This window comes from Cariama cristata, unplaced genomic scaffold (assembly GCF_000690535.1).
Source record: "Cariama cristata isolate BGI_N322 unplaced genomic scaffold, ASM69053v1 Scaffold27968, whole genome shotgun sequence".
Classification (NCBI taxonomy): domain Eukaryota; kingdom Metazoa; phylum Chordata; class Aves; order Cariamiformes; family Cariamidae; genus Cariama; species Cariama cristata.
Genome location: NW_009632065.1, coordinates 1 through 21,692, shown reverse-complemented (window position 1 = coordinate 21,692; position 21,692 = coordinate 1). Strand labels below are relative to the sequence as shown.

At 36.9% G+C, this 21,692-nt stretch overlaps 2 protein-coding genes across 2 annotated transcripts; both read left to right on the top strand.

The window, feature by feature from the left end:
• The first annotated feature begins 1,984 nt into the window (after positions 1-1,984).
• On the top strand, positions 1,985-5,768 carry LOC104154747 (ketosamine-3-kinase-like). Its single transcript, XM_009706217.1, has 5 exons — positions 1,985-2,130; positions 3,548-3,639; positions 4,136-4,218; positions 4,622-4,744; positions 5,430-5,768. Exons 1-5 carry the CDS (start codon positions 1,988-1,990, stop codon positions 5,766-5,768), a joined length of 780 nt encoding a protein of 259 aa, XP_009704519.1. The 5' UTR covers positions 1,985-1,987.
• A 6,882-nt stretch (positions 5,769-12,650) lies between these two features.
• Positions 12,651-19,171, top strand: FN3K (fructosamine 3 kinase). The gene is made up of 6 exons (XM_009706216.1): positions 12,651-12,906; positions 13,945-14,096; positions 15,463-15,554; positions 16,776-16,858; positions 17,750-17,872; positions 18,698-19,171. The coding sequence occupies exons 1-6, from the start codon at positions 12,766-12,768 to the stop codon at positions 19,034-19,036; spliced, it is 930 nt and encodes a 309-aa protein (XP_009704518.1). The 5' UTR covers positions 12,651-12,765; the 3' UTR covers positions 19,037-19,171.
• The last annotated feature ends 2,521 nt before the right edge of the window (positions 19,172-21,692 follow it).

Here is a 21,692-nt window from a genome sequence, read left to right as displayed (position 1 = left end):
AAGCAGCATTTCTGGTGGGATGTTGTTGTAGTATCAGTATTATTTGTCCGGGGCATGCAGTGCAATGACGTGCCATTGTCAGTTAGGCTGGGGTGATGGTGGTATGACTGTGGCTGCGTATGTGTGAAAGTGTCTGGAGCACCCTAGAAGGTATAAAATTATCTACTGAGGGTATGCATCTTTCTTTGTTGTAACAAAACCAGTAATTCCCTGCATGTAAGAAGGAGCTTTTCTCAATAAATAATACTTTGCCACAATTGTTGTTCAAGATTTTCTGCTTTGTCCTTTCAGTACCTGGTACCAGCTACTGTAAGGTAGATCTCTGCATTTGATAGAGATAAATATAATGCAACATACCCATATGGCATCCTTATTTGCAAAAGCAAAGATCAAGTGGAATTTACTTTAAAGGTACTCTGCACTTGCGTCTGTCAAATGTATAGCTTCACTGGAAGAACAAAAATCAGAATTAGTATTTACCTTTAATAGCAAACAAATGTTTTTGAGAGCATGTATGCAACTATATCTTTTCCAAGTTTGGCTTTGCTTATTGATCCTATCAGAGATGGATGCACTAAGGTGGTAACATAGGAAAATAGGGAAGGGTTATCCTGCTTTGCATTTGACTGAATATAGTTTGAATTGATAGCAGTATAGCCCTTCCGCTTAGGCCTTTGTTAATTGTGTGTTTAGGTATACAATCCAGGTAGCTACAAGATAGGGCTTGGGAAAAAAAGATCTGGATAGATTTTCTATTCAGTAATCATTTAATTTTCTATGCTTTTGCCTGTGTGTGGATTCTAAGCGCTGATTAAAGCACACTTTGCCAAACTGTATTATAATGCTGTGCTGTGTGTGCAGCAGTGGGTGTTTATCAGCATTTTCTTTAGAAAAACACAGTTCTTTAGAAAACACTGTATTTTTGCTCTATTAAAGTTAACAGCTGACTTTAACCTAGTATGATGCTTTAGACAGAGATACAGTATTTACTGATTTCCTCTGAACAAAGCTAACTGATGGCTCAGTAATTCAGCAGTTCTTCATTCTTGATCTCCTGTACGCTTTGGAATTTTTAGTCAATGTCTGTTGCAAATTGTCCTTTGACTGTGTTTCATATGTCAGTACTAAAGGGCTAGTATTCTGTTTCTGGTTTATTCATTATATTTCCACACTTTTGCTTTTAGCAGATACCATAGATTTCCCACATACCCTTTTTCTGCAACTTCTGCCTAACTCTTCTAGAGTAGCATTTCTTCATGTGACTAATGTCACTGGTGTCACTGGAGCAACTTGAGAGAATAGGTTCTATGTAGTGTTGATTACAGTTGCAGAAAGACGTCCTAAATTCAGAATGTCTTCCAAGCAAATGTCTTGGTAGTGGCTTGGGTTGTAAGGGCTTCTGTGTGCAAGTGCGGTGAGAGGTGTATGGCTGCTATCATTGATATTCTCTCTCTGCCCCTGTGAGGCAAAAGAAATAGGCCAGGGAAAATCATTCTGTGACTGCAAATTACACTATTTTGAAGATCAGCTATATTACTAAGCAGTCTATGTCAGGAAGGTCATGAAGACTATGAATATCAGCACCATTCTTCTAGTCTCTCAACTGATGATATATATTGCCCATAGATTTCTAGACATTTGCTGCATAATTCATCAATAAAATATTGCTTCCATTTTACATATATGCAGTTTGCACTCCTTCAATTGTAAACAGACTTTCTAAGTTATTTTTACAATTACAGAGAATGCTAGAGCCTAAGTCACTTCCATAGAGTTGGTTTATGAAGTGAAATTCCTGTAATTACAAATTTACTGTCAAGTCTGGTGGTGTGGATCTATCTATATCTTATACATGCATTAACTGCTTGCTCCAAGCTTTTCATTTAACATTTACAGCCTTGACTGGTTTTGCGAAAGAGCTTTGTTTACCTGTGGTTGATGTTCATTATGACTGTTGCTTTCCTTTAATATTTGGCAGGCCAGAAGAATGTTTGAGGGAGAAATGGCAAGTTTGGAAGCCATCTTGAAAACACAGATGATAAAAGTTCCTAAACCCATCAAAATTATAGACCTGCCTGGGGGCACCACTCTGTTTGTGATGGAACACTTGGAAATGAGAGGCTTGAACAGGTAAAACACAGTATTATCTTTGCATCCTTTAAGCAGAAATTTGGACTATTATGACAATTATGTCACTTGTTTTCAGAGGGGACATTTGTTTTAATTTTTTTTAAAGCAAGTCAAGATACATTTGGGAAGTTACACAGCAGGGAACTGTATAAAATACTTCATAATACTTCACCTAGCAAATTGGTAATACATCAAGAAGTGAGTTTGGTTTGTGTTTAGTTTTGAGTTTGGGGTTTTTTTTTAGGTAATTAATGATTTTTACAGTAAGGAAAATGACCTACCTGATCACCTGGTTCGTGTACTTGCCTTTGATATAAGAAGCAGTGTTCAATATTGCTTGTCATGAGTATGCAGAGGCACTTCCCCAAATGAATGAATCCTGATTTCAATATTTTTACAATTTTCACCTTGATTTTGATAGTTTCAAACTTTTGGCCCTTCTCTGTGTCAAATACTTGAGTAAATTAAAATATGATGAACACTTCTGTCTGATTCCATTACAGAGGTGGTCATGACCATCCCAATCTCAGGAACTTTTACAGCTAGCTTAAAGTCTATCCCTCATCCTGCTCATCTGCAGAGTTTCTAATTCATTAAGAGCCCTTAGTGAGCTCTAAGAGAAAGAGCAGAAATCCTGTTGTGTTTGGGTTGATGGAGATGAAAAATGTGCAAATGCAACCTTTGGCATACAAATTTCAGGGGATAGCTACAATCTATGTTAACAGAAACAAAATGAAGAAATAACTTTGCCTTAAATGACAGTGCCTTGAGAACAGGGAAAGTTGTGAGAGGTCAAAGACAGGAAAAGGAACATACTTTTGTTAACATGGGAGGCAACTGGCTGTAAGAGTTGTTTGTAATTACTGCAAGACTTTTCTGAACTGTGTAGAGGATAAGCTTTTATTAAAAATAGATAAATAAGTAAGGCCCACCTGACCCTTCTATCTTCTAGGCCTTTTACAGAGAAGAAGCCAGAGACAGAGATATAAAGAAGAGTCTTGTTTGGCTCTATTTCCCAAAGACAGGTTGAAAAAAAAAAAACAAAACAAACCACAAACCATAACATGTTGTGTATGCTTTTCTTACAGATATCTGACTGAAAGTTCATATAGAAGTGATATCACACACAAATTAGAATTGATAGTTTCTCATTGTTATTAAATTTATAATTGCTGCTTACTTTCATTTTTAATAGTGTCGTCAGAAACAACCATCTAAGTACATTTTGTTCAATGTTAATACATAATCTTTATAGGGAGAGGAGATGTTTATAACCAGAATATTTTGAAAACGTACTTTTTTAGAGATGCAGAACTTCTTTTACTTGCTTGATAAATCTTTTCAAGTAACTCCTGGAATATCAAGAACCAAATTAATTCAAGTGTCAGTGTTGCTAAGAATACTTTTTATTTCTTAGACATTCAGCAAAGCTGGGAACACAACTGGCTGATCTCCATCTTCATAACCAGCAACTTCGAGAGAAGCTGAAGAAAGAAGAGAGCACAGTTGGTACAGTACACAGCTGTTTGCAAATTTAACCTAGTTAATAATAATCTACAAAATAGTTCAAATAGCTCTTGTCATTTCAGGATAAGTTCATCTTCTTCCAATAAAGATATTATGAAAATAGATTTGGATGAAACACTCAGGCAGGGGGGTTTCTTTTTGGTTTTGTTTGCACTATTTGGATCTCTGTAAGCAAAACATTTATTCAATTTGGGACCCTTGGGATCCTGAACTACAGTTTCTGCAAGGACATAGTATCAGAGGAGATACGCTACCTCAAAATATGATTATGAAGATTATAATATAGCTGCTTTACATCAAGCTTTAAAGTTAAAAACCAACAGCAACAACCATTGTAACAAAAAGAGTATTAAGGTGCAATTTTTTTTATTCTCAGCAGAAAAAGCATTGTACCCTTACATACTTTTTAAGGTCCATTTGCATTGTAGATACTTAGAATCTTGTCATTAGTATTGGATTTTTGTCTTTGGTTTGAAAGGTAAAGGTCAAGGGCAAATGGAAGTCCAGTTTGTGGATCAATTTGGCTTTCATACAGTTACCTGCTGTGGCTATCTTCCACAGGTAGGTTGTACTTCATCAGACTCATAGAATTTTAAGTTTATCTTATTTTCCCTTCAGTGATACAAAAGGCCAAAATTATCATAAAGCAAATTCATTTATTTCTGTGGAGTCATAAAAAGAAAAAACATTGTTCAACCTGCTAAGGAAAGTAGTGCTTTGGACAGCACTTGGAGCTGCATTGGACATTCATAGCTCTTCAATTTCTTGCTTTTTATCACTTAGAGAAAATTATTTATTCCCTTAATTGAATGTTTTAAGATAACATTCTATTAAATGGTAGCATTTACTGTCCTGGTTGGTATCAGCACAAAGGCTGTATAATCCTCAAAAGCTTTATTTGAAAAAGAAGAAAATCTGTCTTTTGTGTGGTGTAGCACTAACATCTTCAGTCCTGTTCCTTCAGGTGAATGACTGGCAGAACGACTGGGTGACTTTCTTTGCCAAACAAAGAATCCAGCCCCAAATGGACATGATTGAAAAGAATTCAGGAGACAGGGAAGCAAGAGAACTTTGGGCACAACTTCAGGTAGGAGAAATTCTCTCAGTTCTTATTATAGTGATGGCTAGGTCTGTTGGTAAGAGACTCCAACTTTTAGGGATTAAAGTGCCCTTTATTCTAAGGTATAATGGCTTTTGCCACATGACCCTATGCTAATATTCCAAAGTGAATGTGTGCCAAATAGCACTCTCCCTTACTATTTGGGAAATACTAGACCGAGTTCACATTTCTCATTCCCTGTAACATGTTTGTGATGAGAAATGTATACAAACAGTACTATTCTGCACATCATCTATTCATTTAAGGTATGTATCTGATTAAGTGACTACAGTATTAGCTATTTGGGTACTTCTTTGTAGAAATCCCCTCAAGGTTGGCGAGAGATCCCTGAGCCTTCTAATGATGAAGTGGTGGTGATGTTATTAAAGGTGGTCAATACTGCAGCACCGAATGCAGTTTAAAATATTTTAGTTTCTTGGTAAAAAAACCTTTGGATGACTATTCTTCAGCTGCTGGCTTTTATGAAAAATAGAAATCCTCTTGATTTTCTCAGCATCTCTGTTGACTAGGTCCTATGCGTTTCAAGTTATGTTTTTTTTTTAACTGACTTTTAAGAAGTTTCAATTCATGCTGTACATGTATGCAGATAAAACTCTACAATCATTCACCTTAAAATGTAATACTTACACGTCTTGCTTTTTTCCTCCTGCAGCTGAAGATACCCAGTTTGTTCCATGACACAGAAATTGTTCCTGCTCTCCTGCATGGAGATCTCTGGGGAGGAAATGTAGCTGAGGATGATTCTGGTCCAATTATCTTCGATCCAGCTTCTTTCTATGGCCATTCAGAGTATGAGCTTGCAATAGCTGGGATGTTTGGTGGCTTCAGCAGTTCTTTTTACTCTGCTTATCACAGTAAAATTCCCAAAGCTGCAGGGTTTGAGAAACGCCTAAAGCTTTATCAGCTTTTTCACTACATGAACCATTGGAACCATTTTGGTACAGGGTACAGAGGGTCTTCTCTAAACATTATGAGAAACCTTGTAAAGTGACTTGCTGCTTAAGCAGAATACTTCCTATGTTGCTTGGAAAACCCCATACTTGGCAGTACAACTAAAGGAGTTAAAAAAAAGCTACTAGACCCTTGACCTTGTTGCACAGCTAAAGACCTAGAATCAGTGAGTCCTGCTGACTACCGACTGTAACATAGCGATCCCTTTTTAGGATAGTTGGGAGTAACTTTATGAGGGAAATATCTAACGAAGGAGTTTATTCAGTTGCACAAAAGATCTGTTGGTGTCAAGAAAGCATTGTGTTTCTTGAGACTAGGCTAGGTAATACAAATCAAGCACTGAAGTGTAAATGATTTGGAAAATGTTCTGTCTTAGGGACCAATTGCACTTCAGATTAGAGAAATAGCAGGGTTTGCATTTGCACTCTAATGGAAAGCATTAGAGAAGTGTTTGTGAAATGGAAAATTGCTTTTCTCAGTACTGAGGAGATGGCTAAAAAAGTTGCTTATTGCTTTTTGTTGTTCCCCCCCGCCCCTTTCTGATAGATTGGTGAGGCTCTTTCAGCTCTTCATGTCCAGTTATGTGCATGAGAACAATGTTAACAAAATATTTTGAAAGTCAACAAGAAAATTATGTAATGGGAACTGTGAAAAATGATTTGGACTTGCTATTCATTATGCTAATATGATTCTATTGGATGGAGACTGCTTCCAGTTCTGTTACAAAGCTGTGTGAAAATGCTTATAATTTTTTCTGGCATATGCATTTTGGTGCCTCATGGCATTCTTGTGGGCTGTTCTGTGCTTGCTGGTTAGTGGGCTCTTATCTACAGCAATTTTGTTTTCACCAGAACTAGCTCTCTCTTCGGTTTTGGATTATGCTTTTGTTCAATAGTGTGCATTCTTAAAGATCTTTTCAGGTAAGATGCTTTACACATACACATCCTGTGAAGATGCACTCTCTCATACAAACAGAAGATGTACTTTTTGACTGCTGTCCCTGCCCACAGGATAATGCTATCTGGTTGTGGTACAGGCGTCACATAAATTTTCTGTAGTTTAGGTTACAGGTACCATAAACTAACATTTTTCTTCAGTCCCCACTAGGTGCACTTTGTAGCCCTTGGGATAAGAGACATGAAACCTAAGGAAGTTAAAATGTAACTCACAGAAGAGCAGCTCTACACCACTGTCAGAAGTTCTTTAAGGATAGCTTTGCAGACTATCTATTTCTTGTATCTGCAAGATGGTAATACTAAAATTGTACTCTTTTTGATGTAGGCTGGTAATGATATTTCAGTGCAAGCATACCAGGTAGGTGAGAGAGATGCATGATTCCTAACATGCATTTTGAGTGTTTGGGAATGACTGATTACTTAAAAATGGTTTTCACTGGATATTGGCAGATTACTGGGTGATTTTTAGTTGCTGGTTTTGCAGTTATTTATACAAACTGGAAGCAAGGTTAGAGAAGACTATCACTTGATTTAACTTTCTCTCCTTAATTCTACTGCTTTCCTCACTGGCTGTTTAACTTTTGCTTCAAAAAGTTTTAAAGCCTTGCTTGGTAGAATAGCTTTTACTTTTACTTTTACCTTGTTACTTAAATAAAAAGTTTCCCAGTTGATTATTGTTGTCTCTGTTTTCTGAATTAAAACCCTACAGCTTGTGTTCATTCTTGGGGAGCTACTTGCTCTAACCTGTTAAAGGTCCCTAGTTTGTTAGACAATTATGGTCATCAAAGGTGTTGATGGGGATGTGGTCATGGATTTTAATCTGGAGGAGTGTGTCACTGAAGAAAATTTACGTGTTAACTAGAGTATCATTTGAGGTCCTATCTGTGCCTTCAAACTTTATCTATTGTGCCAGCTGTTTGGATGTTGTTGAAATGTTATGTCCGTGCCCATATCCTTAGCCCATTCACCCAAACTTAACACTGCTTAGTGCAGCTGATTGAAGAAACACTGGAATTTTAGCCAGCAGACAATCTGGTTAAATCCCTTAACTATTTATTTCCATATGCCTTCATAATAAAATTAGAAGTTATTTAACAAGGTCATTCTGTTTACAGATCTTCAACAAATCAGTATGTTTATTTTGCTAAAACACCTAAATACTTTTTATCATTAGAAAATGAAAAGTGATGTGAAGGTAGATTTTCTGTCAGTCATAGACTTGAGTGATAAATGCTAAGTCTTCAAAGATCACCTTTTTACCTTTGTGAGAGAAGGAAAATTGTATTGTATGCAAGTTATGTAAATAGAAACAATTGTATTTAGAGTTTTAATTTAAGGGATATTATGCTTAGTTTTTTAAAGCTATTTTGTGCTACGTTTTGCTACAATTAAGAATAGAAGGTGTGTAGAGAGGAATACAAATGGAATGTAACAGCAAGCTCTACTGTACCATGGATCCCGTGATTTTGAGTTTTTATAGACAGCAGTTGGAGAAGGGGATGAAATCTTCTCTTCTGAAGGCAGGCTGCTGGTGAACCCTTAAGAAGAAATTGCTGCAGTTCTACAAGGTAATTTTTTTTTTCTTATGTATTGTATAGTTCTGCACTGTTCATTTTGTTGCATTACGTGTTCTAGGCATGCCTTTGTTATTCTTTCTCTCTTTCTCTCATAGTTTAAAGCTAAGGTGTCATGTACTGCTTTTCCTTCTCATATATTCCTCCCTCTTGGCTCCCTTCATACATTCTAAATCTAGCCAGCGTGTTTCCTTGTACCCATGCTCTCATTCTGTATTTCCTCGTTCTGTATCATAATTTTGCTAACTTTCCATTCCTGTTTGGACAAGGAAAAAGGGTAAAAGAACCACTGATTTTTTTCTTAAATATACAGCATACATGTATTTTTATATTATAAAAAATTGTAATATCCCCTCATAATGTTTCTAAGTCTTTTCACAAGATGGATCACAATATATGTGTGGCATATGTAGACTAAAACATCTCAAGGTATTTATTTCTTAATTCTTTGAAAACCAGGTATCTCTGTATCTTTTTTCTTAATATAAACTAAATTTTAAAATTAATTCCTTAGCGAATTAATTAGTGAGTTGGGATATGATTATGCATAATTTTGATAACGTCAGCTTCTGTCTTGTAGAGAGGGTAGGGGAAGGGAAACTTGGAAACTGGGACTCAGTGGCCAGGATCATAGGAAAATTCAGGTTGGGACAGACCTCAGGTGGCCACTTAGTTCAATTTCCTGCTTAAAGCAGGATGAGCTATGAGGACAGGCCAGGTTACTTAGGACAGTCAAATCCAGAGGTTATGCAGCCTCCATCCTCGGAGGGTTTCAAGACCAGACAAAGACCTAATTGTGTGAATACGTCCAGTTTGAACCTCTCAGCAAAAGCCTGTATTTTTGCTGAATTGCTTATAGTTCTTATGTACCCTTCATTTCAGTGTGATTTTTTTTTTTTTTTTGTTTTCATTCCCACGGACTGCTGCCATCTGCAAAAACTGCCTGTGGATATGAATGTTGCACTCTAGTACTGTTTTTCTTCCTGCTTTTCGTCTTCACTGCTGTTCCAAAATAGATCTGGTGATTTTAACTGATGCTGGACTGTTCTAGCAGAAGTAAAAGCAGGTAGGAGGCGGTATATAATTAGCTTGTCCTGTAGGTGCTGATTGTCACAGAAGATTTCAGGGTAGCATGTATTTCTCATAACTAAGCCACACCAGAATCACAATAGCTTTATTATTTTACTTTGTAAAATAATACTCAATTACTTTTCAACACGTTTTTCAATGGAATCTCAAAAGAATTCACTGAAATCTCCCAAGACGTGCTTGATACTGTATACAGAGCTACAACCTATGCACTTATGCTGAAGATCAGATCTCTAGGGTTAAAGGAGCTCTGAATTATTTGTCCTTGGATAGTTCTTTACTGAGAAATTATAACTTCTGTCAAAGGAAGGGAGGTTTTTATGATGGGAAGTCCATTCTTGCTCTTGGCTTACACTGTTCTATATAGCTTCTTTGTTTTCCTATGATTCTTTAGATACTTATACTCCCAAAGGAGAAGTAAGCAACCTTTTTCTTCATTGATATGCATTGGGATATCTGTCTTCTGGACAGTCTTTGAAAACAAACATTAGAAGCAGTTGTGAGCAAAACAAGAAGAGAGCTGGGAAACTAAACAGTTACAAACTCCACTACAAGCATAGACCCTGAGGACAGGTCTCAAACCAGGAGCCCAACACCACTCACATAAATAGTCCTTTGTACTTCCTCACCATCTTCTCGCATCTTGGTGAGGCAATCAATGTTTTCCTTCGTGATCTGGCCATGGTGCTGAATTGGTTGTGGTCGGAGGTTTCGTTGACGTCGTTATTTTCAAACACTCTGTTCCTTCGAGCCCATCTGGAATGCTTTGGAGTTGTTTTACTTCCAGTGTTTGAAATTATATTGTTCAAAGTTGCTTGACTGGAAACAATGTGAACAAAAATGTTAGGAAACCAGGCCTTTCACCTGTCCATTACTAGTTAAATATTGATCCAGCATGGAAGCAAACAGAAGGCTTTCCTGTCTCTTGGCTACAGTGTAAGTGATGCAATATATTTGGATGAACACAGTCCTACTTCTGGTTTAACCAAAAATGAAAGAAAATGTCAGAATGCTGAAACAACTGTTATGGTCAGTAACTATTGGCATCTTCATGGGAAATTGTATGAGAGAAGTCCATGGCATATTAGACTGCAAAAATTTTGGGTTCAGTAGCAATATTGTGGATGAAGATCCATTCTCCTTGTTTTCATTGGGGGGGGATTTTGTTGTTTTGTTTTGTTTTGTTTTTTCTTTGACAGGTAAATAGAAAAATGAATTAGCGTATCTTTCATTATGCAGAGATAAGGGTCTCTGTTCTTTGCCATTTATTTTGTTGCCAAAACAATTTATTCCTTTCCCCAGGTGCTCCATTGCAACCTAGGGTATGATTCCCTCCTTTCAGCAGCTGGAGACCATTGTTCTAATAGGAGGGTAGTCTTCTCTTCAGGGCTTCATATATCCTGAAATTCAAATTGCTTGGTATTTTCACTATCTGTAAATGAGTCACAGGAGTCATATTAACTAACTGCCTCAAACTGTCTGAGATGTACAGCCATAATCAAGTTGCTTTGCGTACACGTGCACTGGTTTACTGTGATTTAACATACATGCTGAGCACTTCTGCTTTAAGCTTGATTTGGTCCAGGCATAGTTGTTCCCTTTAGCAGCTGTCACTCACTTGCTAGGCACAAACGCTCCATGGGAGTGTATGGACAAAGTACTTAAGACTCCTACAGTAAGTGCTGACTCTTCTTCTCTACCTCTCCCCAACATTAATTTCTGTAGCTCTATTCTGTGAATAATCTATTTTACAGTTAGTGTATCGGTGAGGTTATAAAATATTACACCTGGACTTTGTAGAAGGATTGCCAAAGCAGTCACTAGTTACTTTGGACATATAATGCAAATGTCCAACCAAGATATGTAACCTCAAATGTGTCTTCTTGCTTTTTGAATCCTCATCTGTATTTGAATCACTGTTTCTGATTCCAGGTCATGAGCTGCACTTTTCCAGGTTTTGCTTTTACTCTATAAGCAATGTCAATAAATAAATCTGGATGTTAGAAAAGTTCCTCCTTAGCCAATTTGTTCCTTTGAGGTCTGCTATGTTCCAGCTGCTCTGTGTACCGTAAGGAGCTATGTTCTGAGAAATAACTACTATACCAATATTTTTCACTCCCTGTAGGACTGGAACCATTTGTGAATGTAGTGAAAAGCCTGCCTAAATGAAGCCAGTATTTGTCCAGTAATCATTCCTTTCTCTGTCAAAACCAAATAGCTTATATGAATCAATGCAAACAAATAGTAGTGAAAAGAGAGATAAATGCATGAAAGCACAGTGCAACAGTGGCAACAGGATCCAGAAATTCCCTGGCATTGCTGCTCCAAGTGAGAACAGGAACTACAGCCTTTTCTGCAGACTGTAATGTGCTAGGAGTCAGTCATAGCCACCTACCAAATATGTTATCTTTATACAGACATTATTAAAACAAACATTGTAGGGTCTGGGTTATAATAACATGTTTTAAGTATTTAACACTTTATACCCGAGAGTGTCAGTGTGCTTTGCAAGTATGAAGTGGTTAGATTCAGCATTACCCAAGGGATCTTCTTTACATGTGTTAGATTGTGAAAGGAGATAAAAAGGTGAAATGATGTCCTAAAGATCACGTTAAATATGGAGAAGCATATAGGAACAGTATTCTAAATTTCTTTATTAACAACTTGATACTTCTACTATGAATTTTCACTTGATGATGTCCAGCTGTGAGCACCTTACTATCTCACTGACTTGAGGGTGCTTTCAGGCAATAAAAATCTTTTGGCTGTCTCTTACAAGAGATGAATTATCTCCCAAGAAGGGAAAATGTTCTAAAGACCTCAGTGATGATAGCAGAACTCCAGCCCACACAAAGCAACTACAAGCAGAGAAAAACCCACCAACCTTTGCACGTATTTCTGATGGCTGACTTACAGTCAGCAGCATGATTGAATTACATCCTTACAGACTGCAACTCTGTTTTTCGTATCTCAAAGAGCCACAACACAGCCCATGTGCCCCATTCGTATTGTTGTGTTTAGACTCCCTCTAGTGGGTTGGTTTAAAAATTACCTCTTCTGCAACGCGATCACAGAGCTTAAAAAAGAAAAACGGGTCCAAACTACAAATACCAGCAGCTCTCAGCACAGTTGAGAGGACCCAGGACACACCTCTCAGTTTTATTCTAGCAAATATTTCTAAAAATTTTTATTTTTCATGTATAGCTATAAAACCCTATGGGAAACAAAGCATTTTGAAACATTATCTCTGGATTTGCTCTTTTTGTTTTGGCTGCTGTTTGGTGGGGTTTTTTTTGTTTGTTTGGTGGGTGGCCCTTTCTACCTCATAGCAGAGTGACAGTGAAAGAAGGACCCAAACCTTTAATCTTGTTTTGCAGTGGATTTAGCAGAAAGCAGCTGCAGCAGCCTGGAAATTACCATGGAAAAAATCCTGAAAACAGAATTGAAAACTTCCGTTCTGAAGGCGTTTGGAAGCTCAGGAGGAGGATACATTAGCCAAGGCCAAGGTTATGAAACAGACAGTGGACGAGTATTTGTTAAAATCAACCACAAACCTCAGGTTAATGCTAGCAGATATTTAACTACTAGTACTATTGCATGTAGAGAGCTTTTTATTTTAAAAGTACCTAATCATTAATAATTTAGACTTAAGCATTTTCAGGCTGACTTTTAATTATTTCAGTTTTCCTTTCAGTTTTCTTTTAAAAGCTCTAGGCTATTTTATATCGAGTAGTAATGCAGCAGGTTTGATTAATGCAAAATGAGGTGTAATGCAATGTGATAATCCTCAACAACAGGAATTGGCATTGTAATATGTAAAAAGGAGGCTAAGTACAGAGCTGTTATTGTAATACTTAGAGTTTGGAAAAGCCTAAAGCTGAATTTGCATTCACTGCATTCCTTTTCATGTTTCGGTTGGGAGAATAGAATCGTGGGAGGGATGAAACAGGGTGACAGTGCTAAAACTGGTGTATTATTTTTAAAGCTACAGAGGTTTCAAACTTCCCCATTGCTTTTTACATTTCTAGCAGTAAGATTCTTGCCATTTTTCAGGCTAAGCTCTTGACTTTTCTATTACTAAATGAATACTCAATTGCTTCAGTGCATCAAAAATTTGCTTTATCAAGGTCCAAAACATTCTAAAACTGCTGTGAAGAACGGCATGTTTACTTAAAAAATGCAGAGTACTGTCGTCTCCATCTGGTGGCCATTGACCTGCATGGAAAGGAGAATCAGTTTAAGGATTCAATCTTTTGCTTCATTTAGTAGTGGTCGTCTGTGGTTTTGAAGGAGGAGGTCTTGGGTATTATCCTTCGAGATACTGTTACATCTGAGTAGTTTGGTATCTCCATAAGCAGCTGGAAATCATGGTGAAATGTAATGTATCCTAACACCCTGGAATGAATTTGGGGGAAAAAAAAAGAAGTTAGAATTAAGGTACTCAAGTTTCTTTGTGTGGACTGAAACCTTGCTGCAGCTACATTCTTTTATCAAGATGAACTAACTCCTTGTTACTTTGTAAACAAGGCTATTTTTTCCAAAGTACTTGTTGCAGATCTCCATAGTTTAGCCCAAGGATATTCTTATACCTTGACAGGCTAGAAAAATGTTTGAAGGAGAAATGGCAAGCTTGGAAGCTATACAGAAAACCAATACTGTGAGAGTGCCTCAGCCTATTAAAGTAATTGACCTACCTGGAGGAGGAGCAATGTTTGTCATGGAGTACCTAAAGATGAAGCACCTCTGCAAGTACGTCTGTACATCTCTTGTTCTTTTTACTATGTTTTGGGGCATACTTTCTTATATCTTACAGTCAGTCAGAAATCTTCATGAGCAGAACCTCTCTATTCTCTCAGAGATGGAGCTTATATCTGTCAAGATCTGTGTTTGTGTGTGTGTATGTGTACATATTAAAAAACCCTAAATATATATATCTGTATATGTGTGTGTGTATACACTCCGTCCCCATATTTTGCTCTTCCCTGATCCTCTACCTGCAATAGAAATGGCATGCTATCGCTAGCCTAGAGCTTTGTATGCTGGTCCACGTGTGCTGAGATGCTACTAAAGTGAATGTGATAATGGCTTAGTTTAGCCCATCTTTCCCTCATAAGACTTTTCATTTGAGTTTCTTTTCCCAGCCTACCAGTTTTCTTTAAACTTACAGGCTTCTTATGTCTTTGAAACCTCTGCTTCTCTAAGTGTAACCTTCAAGTATGATTGAAGTCAGTCACAAAGGTCAAAGGCACAAGGGTGAGGAAGAACTAAATGGATAGATAGTATGAAGTTCCATTTCGTCCGTCAACCAACCTGAACATGAAATTCAGGAGTCATAGGCTCCTGAACATAGGCTTTCAGGAGTTAGCTGCTTCATTCCAAGCCTCTGTGGGAACATAGTAATGCCTATGGCTCTTCTGGCTGTTGTTTGTCCAACCTGTCTATTTTTGTTGGGAGAATAACAGTAACTCCACAGCCTCCCCCAAAAGTCCATTCCAATCCATCCCACTGTTCCTAGGAAAGATTTTCGAATGTCTAACCTCAGTCCTCCTCGTTGCAATTTTAAAGTCATTATTTTCTACCCATTCTGGGCATGGAGAAGAAATTCGTTTCTGTTCATGCAGCTCCTATTCAGATATCTCTGCAATATTTTAACTGTTTTTCAGTTGTCTTGTCTTCTGTATTAAGCAACCTCAACTCAATCCTCAAACCTATTTTTAGACTTACCATTCTTACTGCTGTTCAGCTGATCTAGAAGTACGAGGCCCAAAAGTAGATACTGTGTTCTATTCTCTGCTTATTAATTTGGAGCTGATATGGAGGATTACTTCATCCTCCTGCACTCTACGCTCCTGTTTATACAACCTTGTGTTCTGTTTACCTTTCTTGCAAGAGCATTGACTTATGTTCATTTTATTATCTGTTACAACCTGTTTCTTCAGAGTTGTGGTCTAGTCATTTGCTCCCTGCTATGTACTTGTGAAGTTGATTAAGGTTCTATATTTGCCTAAAATATACTTGGTTATATTTAATTGAGATTTTTTTCTTTTCCACTGTAATATTTGATTCACTTGTTTTGAAACTTGTTTCAGTTTCGTTTTGTTTTTTGATCCTACAGATATTCTTCAAAGCTTGGAGAGCAGATAGCAGATCTTCATCTTTATAACCAGAAACTTGGAGAGAAATTGAGAAAGGAGGGAAACACGATTGGTAGAGTATCAATACCTTGTACTAAACCAAAAATGAAACAATTAATTTGGCTGTGGTACAGTATTGCATTATAATTTTAATGATAATTAAAGTGAATACTGGGACACTGTTTCATGAGGTATGTCCTTCCTGTCCCTTCTCAAATGTACATTATATATACAGGAGCTACAATTACTATTATCATTTTTAAACATCTCACTTAACCTTGACAAAACCAAATTAATTTTTTTGTAATTCTTCATTTTGTATATATTTTGTTGTATAAAATTAGTGGATACTGAAATTTAGTAAGAAATAGTGCTAATATTTGATAGTTAGAGCTTTCAACATTTCCTACGTCAAACTGAAAATTTGGATTAGTTGTCTTTTTCAGTGTCAGTTAAACCTTTCAGCCTCATGTACCATCAATCCTTTAAAATGTTCTTGACCTTACAGACATCCTCTTTTCTTGTTTACTGTTGGTTTAGACAATTAACTTATTACAGAATCTAGTCCCAGTATAGTAAACACATAATTAAGTTCCTCTTTAAAGATGTTGAGGATTACATTTTTGAACTCAAATATGTAGCAAAATATACAATTGTTGCTCCTTGAAGACAACTGTAATTCAGCAGTGTAAGGTCACGATCCAGTTTCTATTGACTTCAGTGGAAACACCTTCCATCACTTTTTGGAAAGTGGATTAAGGCGTAAATGAACAACAACAAAAGAAGGAAGCTCTACAAAGAATTATTCTTTTAGAGTTGTTAGTATTAAAATCTGAATTCTCAGTCTGTACCTGTGTCTTTCCTGTGACTTCAGGGATGGACTGGGTTCAACTCTTAGTGGTGGACATACTATAATCCATTATTTTTGAGTGAAGGCCAAATTACTGGCAGGTCACAAATAATCTATGAATCAAAAATAAGCCAAGTTTAATGACAACATGTTCAAGTGTTGGAACAGTAGATTGCAATTCTGGTATCTGGACTCCGTTCCTGAATGTCTAACCCATTTATCCAAAGAAAAGTCACTAACTGACTAATTGTGCCTCCATCTCCGTTCAGTATCTTCAAGCTTAAGAGAGTTCTTTCCATCTTTAGAGAGGGTTGTGACTGTGAAATAAGTGTAACTTATTGCTTAAAATTATTTTGTATGCCTATTCTCTGAAATTTAGTTCTGTGTTTGCAAACTTTACTATGTAAGGATCTCAAAACTCCCAATATTTATTTTGTTTCTTAGGTAAAGGAGCAGGTCACTCTGAGTCTCAGTATGTGGATAAGTTTGGATTCCATACAGCCACTTGCTGTGGTTACATACCACAGGTATGTTCCATGCCTGTGAAAGCTAACATGTACTCATATAGTTCTATAAACTCCTTATACAAAAGCTTGTTTCATTGGCCTTCAGCTTATGATCACAGTTTTGCTTTCACTGTTTCATCCTGACCTGACAGTGAAGGGAATATGATGGCTATTCAATGTGTGTGGCTTGCTACAATGCATGTATAGCAAGCAGACACAGTGGATTGAACAAGAATTTAAAATTATGTGGTGGTGCTTTAGCTTGGTGATACTTAATAAAATAAGTATCGCTTCACATACCATGTCTTGGTTTTGTTTTTTCTAAACCCATACTATATAGATCTCAAATGGCAAAATCCACTGCTTTTAGAAAGCCTCATCATGTAGCACATCACATAAGACTTTGGAAAGGGCTTTCAGAGATAAATCGGTCATTTGCTGGCTCTGCACATGGTAGAATTTCATTTACTATTTAACTGAATGAACTTTCAATATCTCAGACTCTTTGCTAAGTACAACTTTTTGCCAAATTAGAAATGCATTACCCAATAAAAATGAATGAATATCTTTGCATTTCCAGAAAGATTTTGGAATATAATATGGAACAACTGAAATGATCTCACCAGAAACTCTCCCTCTAAAATACATTAAGAAAATTTGAATGAATGAAAATAGCCAGAACCTCATCTTATATCTCATGTTAAAGACAGCCTCACCTACGCGTGGAAGAGAGCATCACTCCCAAAAGAACGATCAACGAAATGTCTAATAGCATTGTGCGTAGGTCATACTAACATTGTCTAGGCCATTGTGTCAACAGCGAACATTTTAACTTGATATCTATGTATTATTAATCCTGACTATGTACATGTTAAAATTGTTTATTACAAATCTCTGTATCATATTTTCTAGGTGAATGAATGGCAAAGTGATTGGCCTTCCTTCTTTATTCGTCACCGACTCCAAGCTCAATTGGATTTGATTGAAAAAGATTACGGAGACAGAGAAGCCAGAGAACTTTGGTCACAGCTAAAAGTATGAACCATGTCTTAAATCTATTTTTTAGAATGTTAGAAAATATGTATCAGTGGAATTTTAAGGGTGTTTTATAAGAGATTTACATGGCTTTTAATGAACAGCAGTAATGGGACTAGCTTCACAGCTTGTCCAACAACATTGTCAGCTGAAAAGAATTCATGTTGCTTTTTCAGTTTTTTAATAGATAGTGAAAATAAACCTGTAATTCAGCACTGATATTTATTATTTATAATAATAATAAGATGGTAAATTCTATCTAAGAACTTGGTCCTACAAAGTAGGTAAGATTCTGCTGCCTAGGTGGATTTTTTTTTTTTTTTTTTTTTTTTTCAATTGGTCCAGGCTCAAAGCTGAGACTGTGGTTCAGGTCACACTCCATGCAGCACTGAGGAAACAGCTAGGAATGAACTCCTCTGCAAGCTCTACATCACAAATTTGTTTCTTAATTCTGGTTAATTAGTACAGATGTTTACTGCTGCCCTTTTTGCCACTGAAACCTTTTATTTTAAATGAAATTTATTTTATATTTCTTGTGATGGCAAATGCTATCCATATCTAGAAACAATACATTAATACTAGATGTTGATACCAGACTGTGAATTAAATGATTTGCTAAGCTCTGTCAGGAACAATCAAGAACATTTATTACTGGCTTACATTTTAGGTTTATGCTTGTAGCCATCAACTTCAAAAGCACTCCATGAGGACTGAAAACAGGCAGTATTTGACCAGCTGCTTCTCTTATATATTACAGTACTTTATTTTATTTAGTATTTTCTTAAAAACTCTTTAATTGTTATGTGTTTGTTCATGCTTTTTCAGCTAAAGATTCCTGAAATGTTCTGTGACGTAGAAATTGTTCCTGCTCTGCTGCATGGGGACCTGTGGGCAGGAAATGTGGCTGAGGACGACTCTGGGCCAATTATCTTTGACCCTGCTTCTTTCTATGGCCATTCCGAATTTGAACTGGCCATTGCTGGAATGTTTGGTGGGTTTAGCAGCTGTTTTTTCTCTGCCTATCACAGTAAAATACCCAAAGCTCCAGGATTTGAGAAACGAAACAAATTGTATCAGCTCTTTAATTACATAAACCACTGGAACCATTTTGGGACAGGATACAGGGGATCTACCCTAAATGTAATGAGAAAACTTCTAAAGTAACCAGATAGGTTTGAGAAATTCTGACATAGTCCCTTAGTAATGGACAGCCCCTGCTTATCAGAAGTAACACAAACTAGGAATTGATGTTAAAACACCTGACATGTAAAAGGCTTGGTACACTTTTGAGCCTCACTAAATGTTGAGTGATTGTGTAATTTTTAACTTATACACTAGTTTACTAGCACAGATTCATACCCTGCTGAAGGAAAAAACTGCATTGTTTGTGAAGACTCCACTAGGTTGGAAAAGTAGCATGACACTTAGCCTAACCTTCCTCTCCGTAGAGAGTCTCACCTCATAGCTGCTGCATTTCCACAGTTGTTTGCATCTTGCCACTTCTGCTGCTGCTCCTCTATCAGCAGTTCATTATTGAGAGCTACTGTTGTGGGATTGTGGTGCTGGAAGTAATAACAAGTTCCCTATATCTCCCTTTTTTTGTTCTGTTTTAGTTTTGTGTCTCTCTTTCCATCCCTTTTCCCATTTATATTGCTGTCATCTTTCCTTTCCCATGTTAAGTGTCCTAATCCAAAATTTAAATCAGATTCTATGAATCTGAAAATGAAAACATTCTCTTTTTGATTTAAAGAGTAGACAAGGCCCTTTGGACTGTGCTTGGTGAGCATATGTAATCAATAACATTTCTAATATTTATTTAAATTTAATATAATTTACTTACATGCTTTTGTTTTTGCTCTTGCTATGAGAAATTAAATTACAGTGGTATTTCGGAAAAAGGATGTCTCTGTAGTTCCTTGGTAATTAACTGTATGGTCAGAAAGTGGGTTGTTAGCACACAAGTTTGATAATAACATATCATAGTTTTAGTATGATATTTTAGTGTGTTATACTATGGTAGTAACATATTTAAATAACTGTAAAAAGATAGCAGAAAGTGGGAGAGAGGCTTAGTGTTTTGATGATGAGAAAGCATCTGTTGCTGCTGTCTTGGTTAGTGCTTGATGTATTTTCAATTTTAGAAAATAATGTACAGTAGGCAAAACTAGTCTGTTCTGCCACTGCTGGCTTATTGAAGAAACAGTATCAAACTAGATGGCGTTATAATGTTTTTTAATATTCCTAACTGCTTTATTTTTACAGAAAACATAGGCAATGAGAATTTGGGGAGAAAACTGTGCAACAAAGATATTGGCATACAATGTGAGCTAGAGTACATTAGCAAATTCACGGTTTTTTTTGATGGAAGAAAGTGGTAAAGAAAGTAAATGTAAGTGCAGTCCAACAAATGCTTAAATGAATCAGAAGATTTGAGTAAGAATGACTGAACTTATGTATCTAGGCTTCAGACAGTTGTCATGACTAAAACATTATATTCAAAAATGCTCATACACGTTTGGACTTTTTTCAACTTTAAATGGCTGTCCTATAAAGATTTAATATAAGTTTAAAGTTAGGTGGTGTAATTGATAGAATTTAAAAAAATTTATTTCATTCTCTGTAAATATAATACAAATAGTTAAAATTTTTTACTTCCTTTGAATTTGGGCTACAATTAGGGGAAGTTGTCATGGTGTGGTTATAACACTTAATACAATTGTAACAGTGGAAAAGTGAAATAATAGAGTTAGAATACAGTTGAAATCGTAGCTGACAGCTAGAAGATCTAGGTCTGAGAAAACAGCAAAGTACATGCGTAATAGTATTTATTAATGTTAACAAAAATACATTACATTGGAAAGTACATGTGAACTTGTGCTCCTTCTCAAATAAAATACTTGCCTTGCAGAAACTAGGCGTTTGGTGTACATGCATTTTGTGATTGTGGTTTGGTTTAACGAATTTGAGCCAGAGGATAAGATATTTGGGTGTGGATAGAGTTGCTGGATACGTCCTGACTAGACTTAAATGTCTCCTTGAATTTCCTTTATAATCAGTGGAGTGAAACGAGCACCTCTGAAGGTGACTCCTCTCACCCTGAGCACCCATTTTACTTTGTCAGCTGGTCTGACCCTTCAAGTTTATTTTCTATGAAGTAAAAAGACAACCTGAGGTGGCTTAGTCAATGTCTACTTATGCTTCGACTTCAGTTTTCTAGTGCTTGCGATATGTCGAGAAGTGGAAAAGTAGCGCTATCTGGTAAAATACTCAGTAGCTAGGGGGAAAGCCTGTGGGAAGAGTGGATGGAGATCTGGTACGTCTTGGGCTGAAATACGACAAAATACCATCCTGAGAAAGCGAATGGGAAAGAATCTGGCATGAGAGAGAGCAACTGCTGTGAGGGGGCAGACATTTGTTTGAGTCCGCCCAGTTGCTTCCCTTCCCTTTTTTCTGTAGTTGTAGCTTTCAGCATTCAAACTTTGTTTCCAGAATTTTATGAGATTTGATAACGAGTTATTATATCAATCATATAATACCATGTTTTGGTGTGGGTAGAGTAAGAAATGCAGAAGGTCACGGGTAACGGCATAATCCAGTTGCCTTCCACACACCCTTTGCAACCTATGCAAAACGCCCCGAGAGGCAAATTCAGGACAGTTTTTCCTGGCATGAGAGGGTTTCTGTGCTCGGCGGCCTGCCGGAGCACGGCGAGATGAAGAAGAAACGCAAACCATGGGCTTTCCAGTCCGGTAGATCACAGGATCCGAAATACACCCTGGCAGCTGCCTTCTTCCTGGGAATCGCAGGCCGCCTCCCCGCC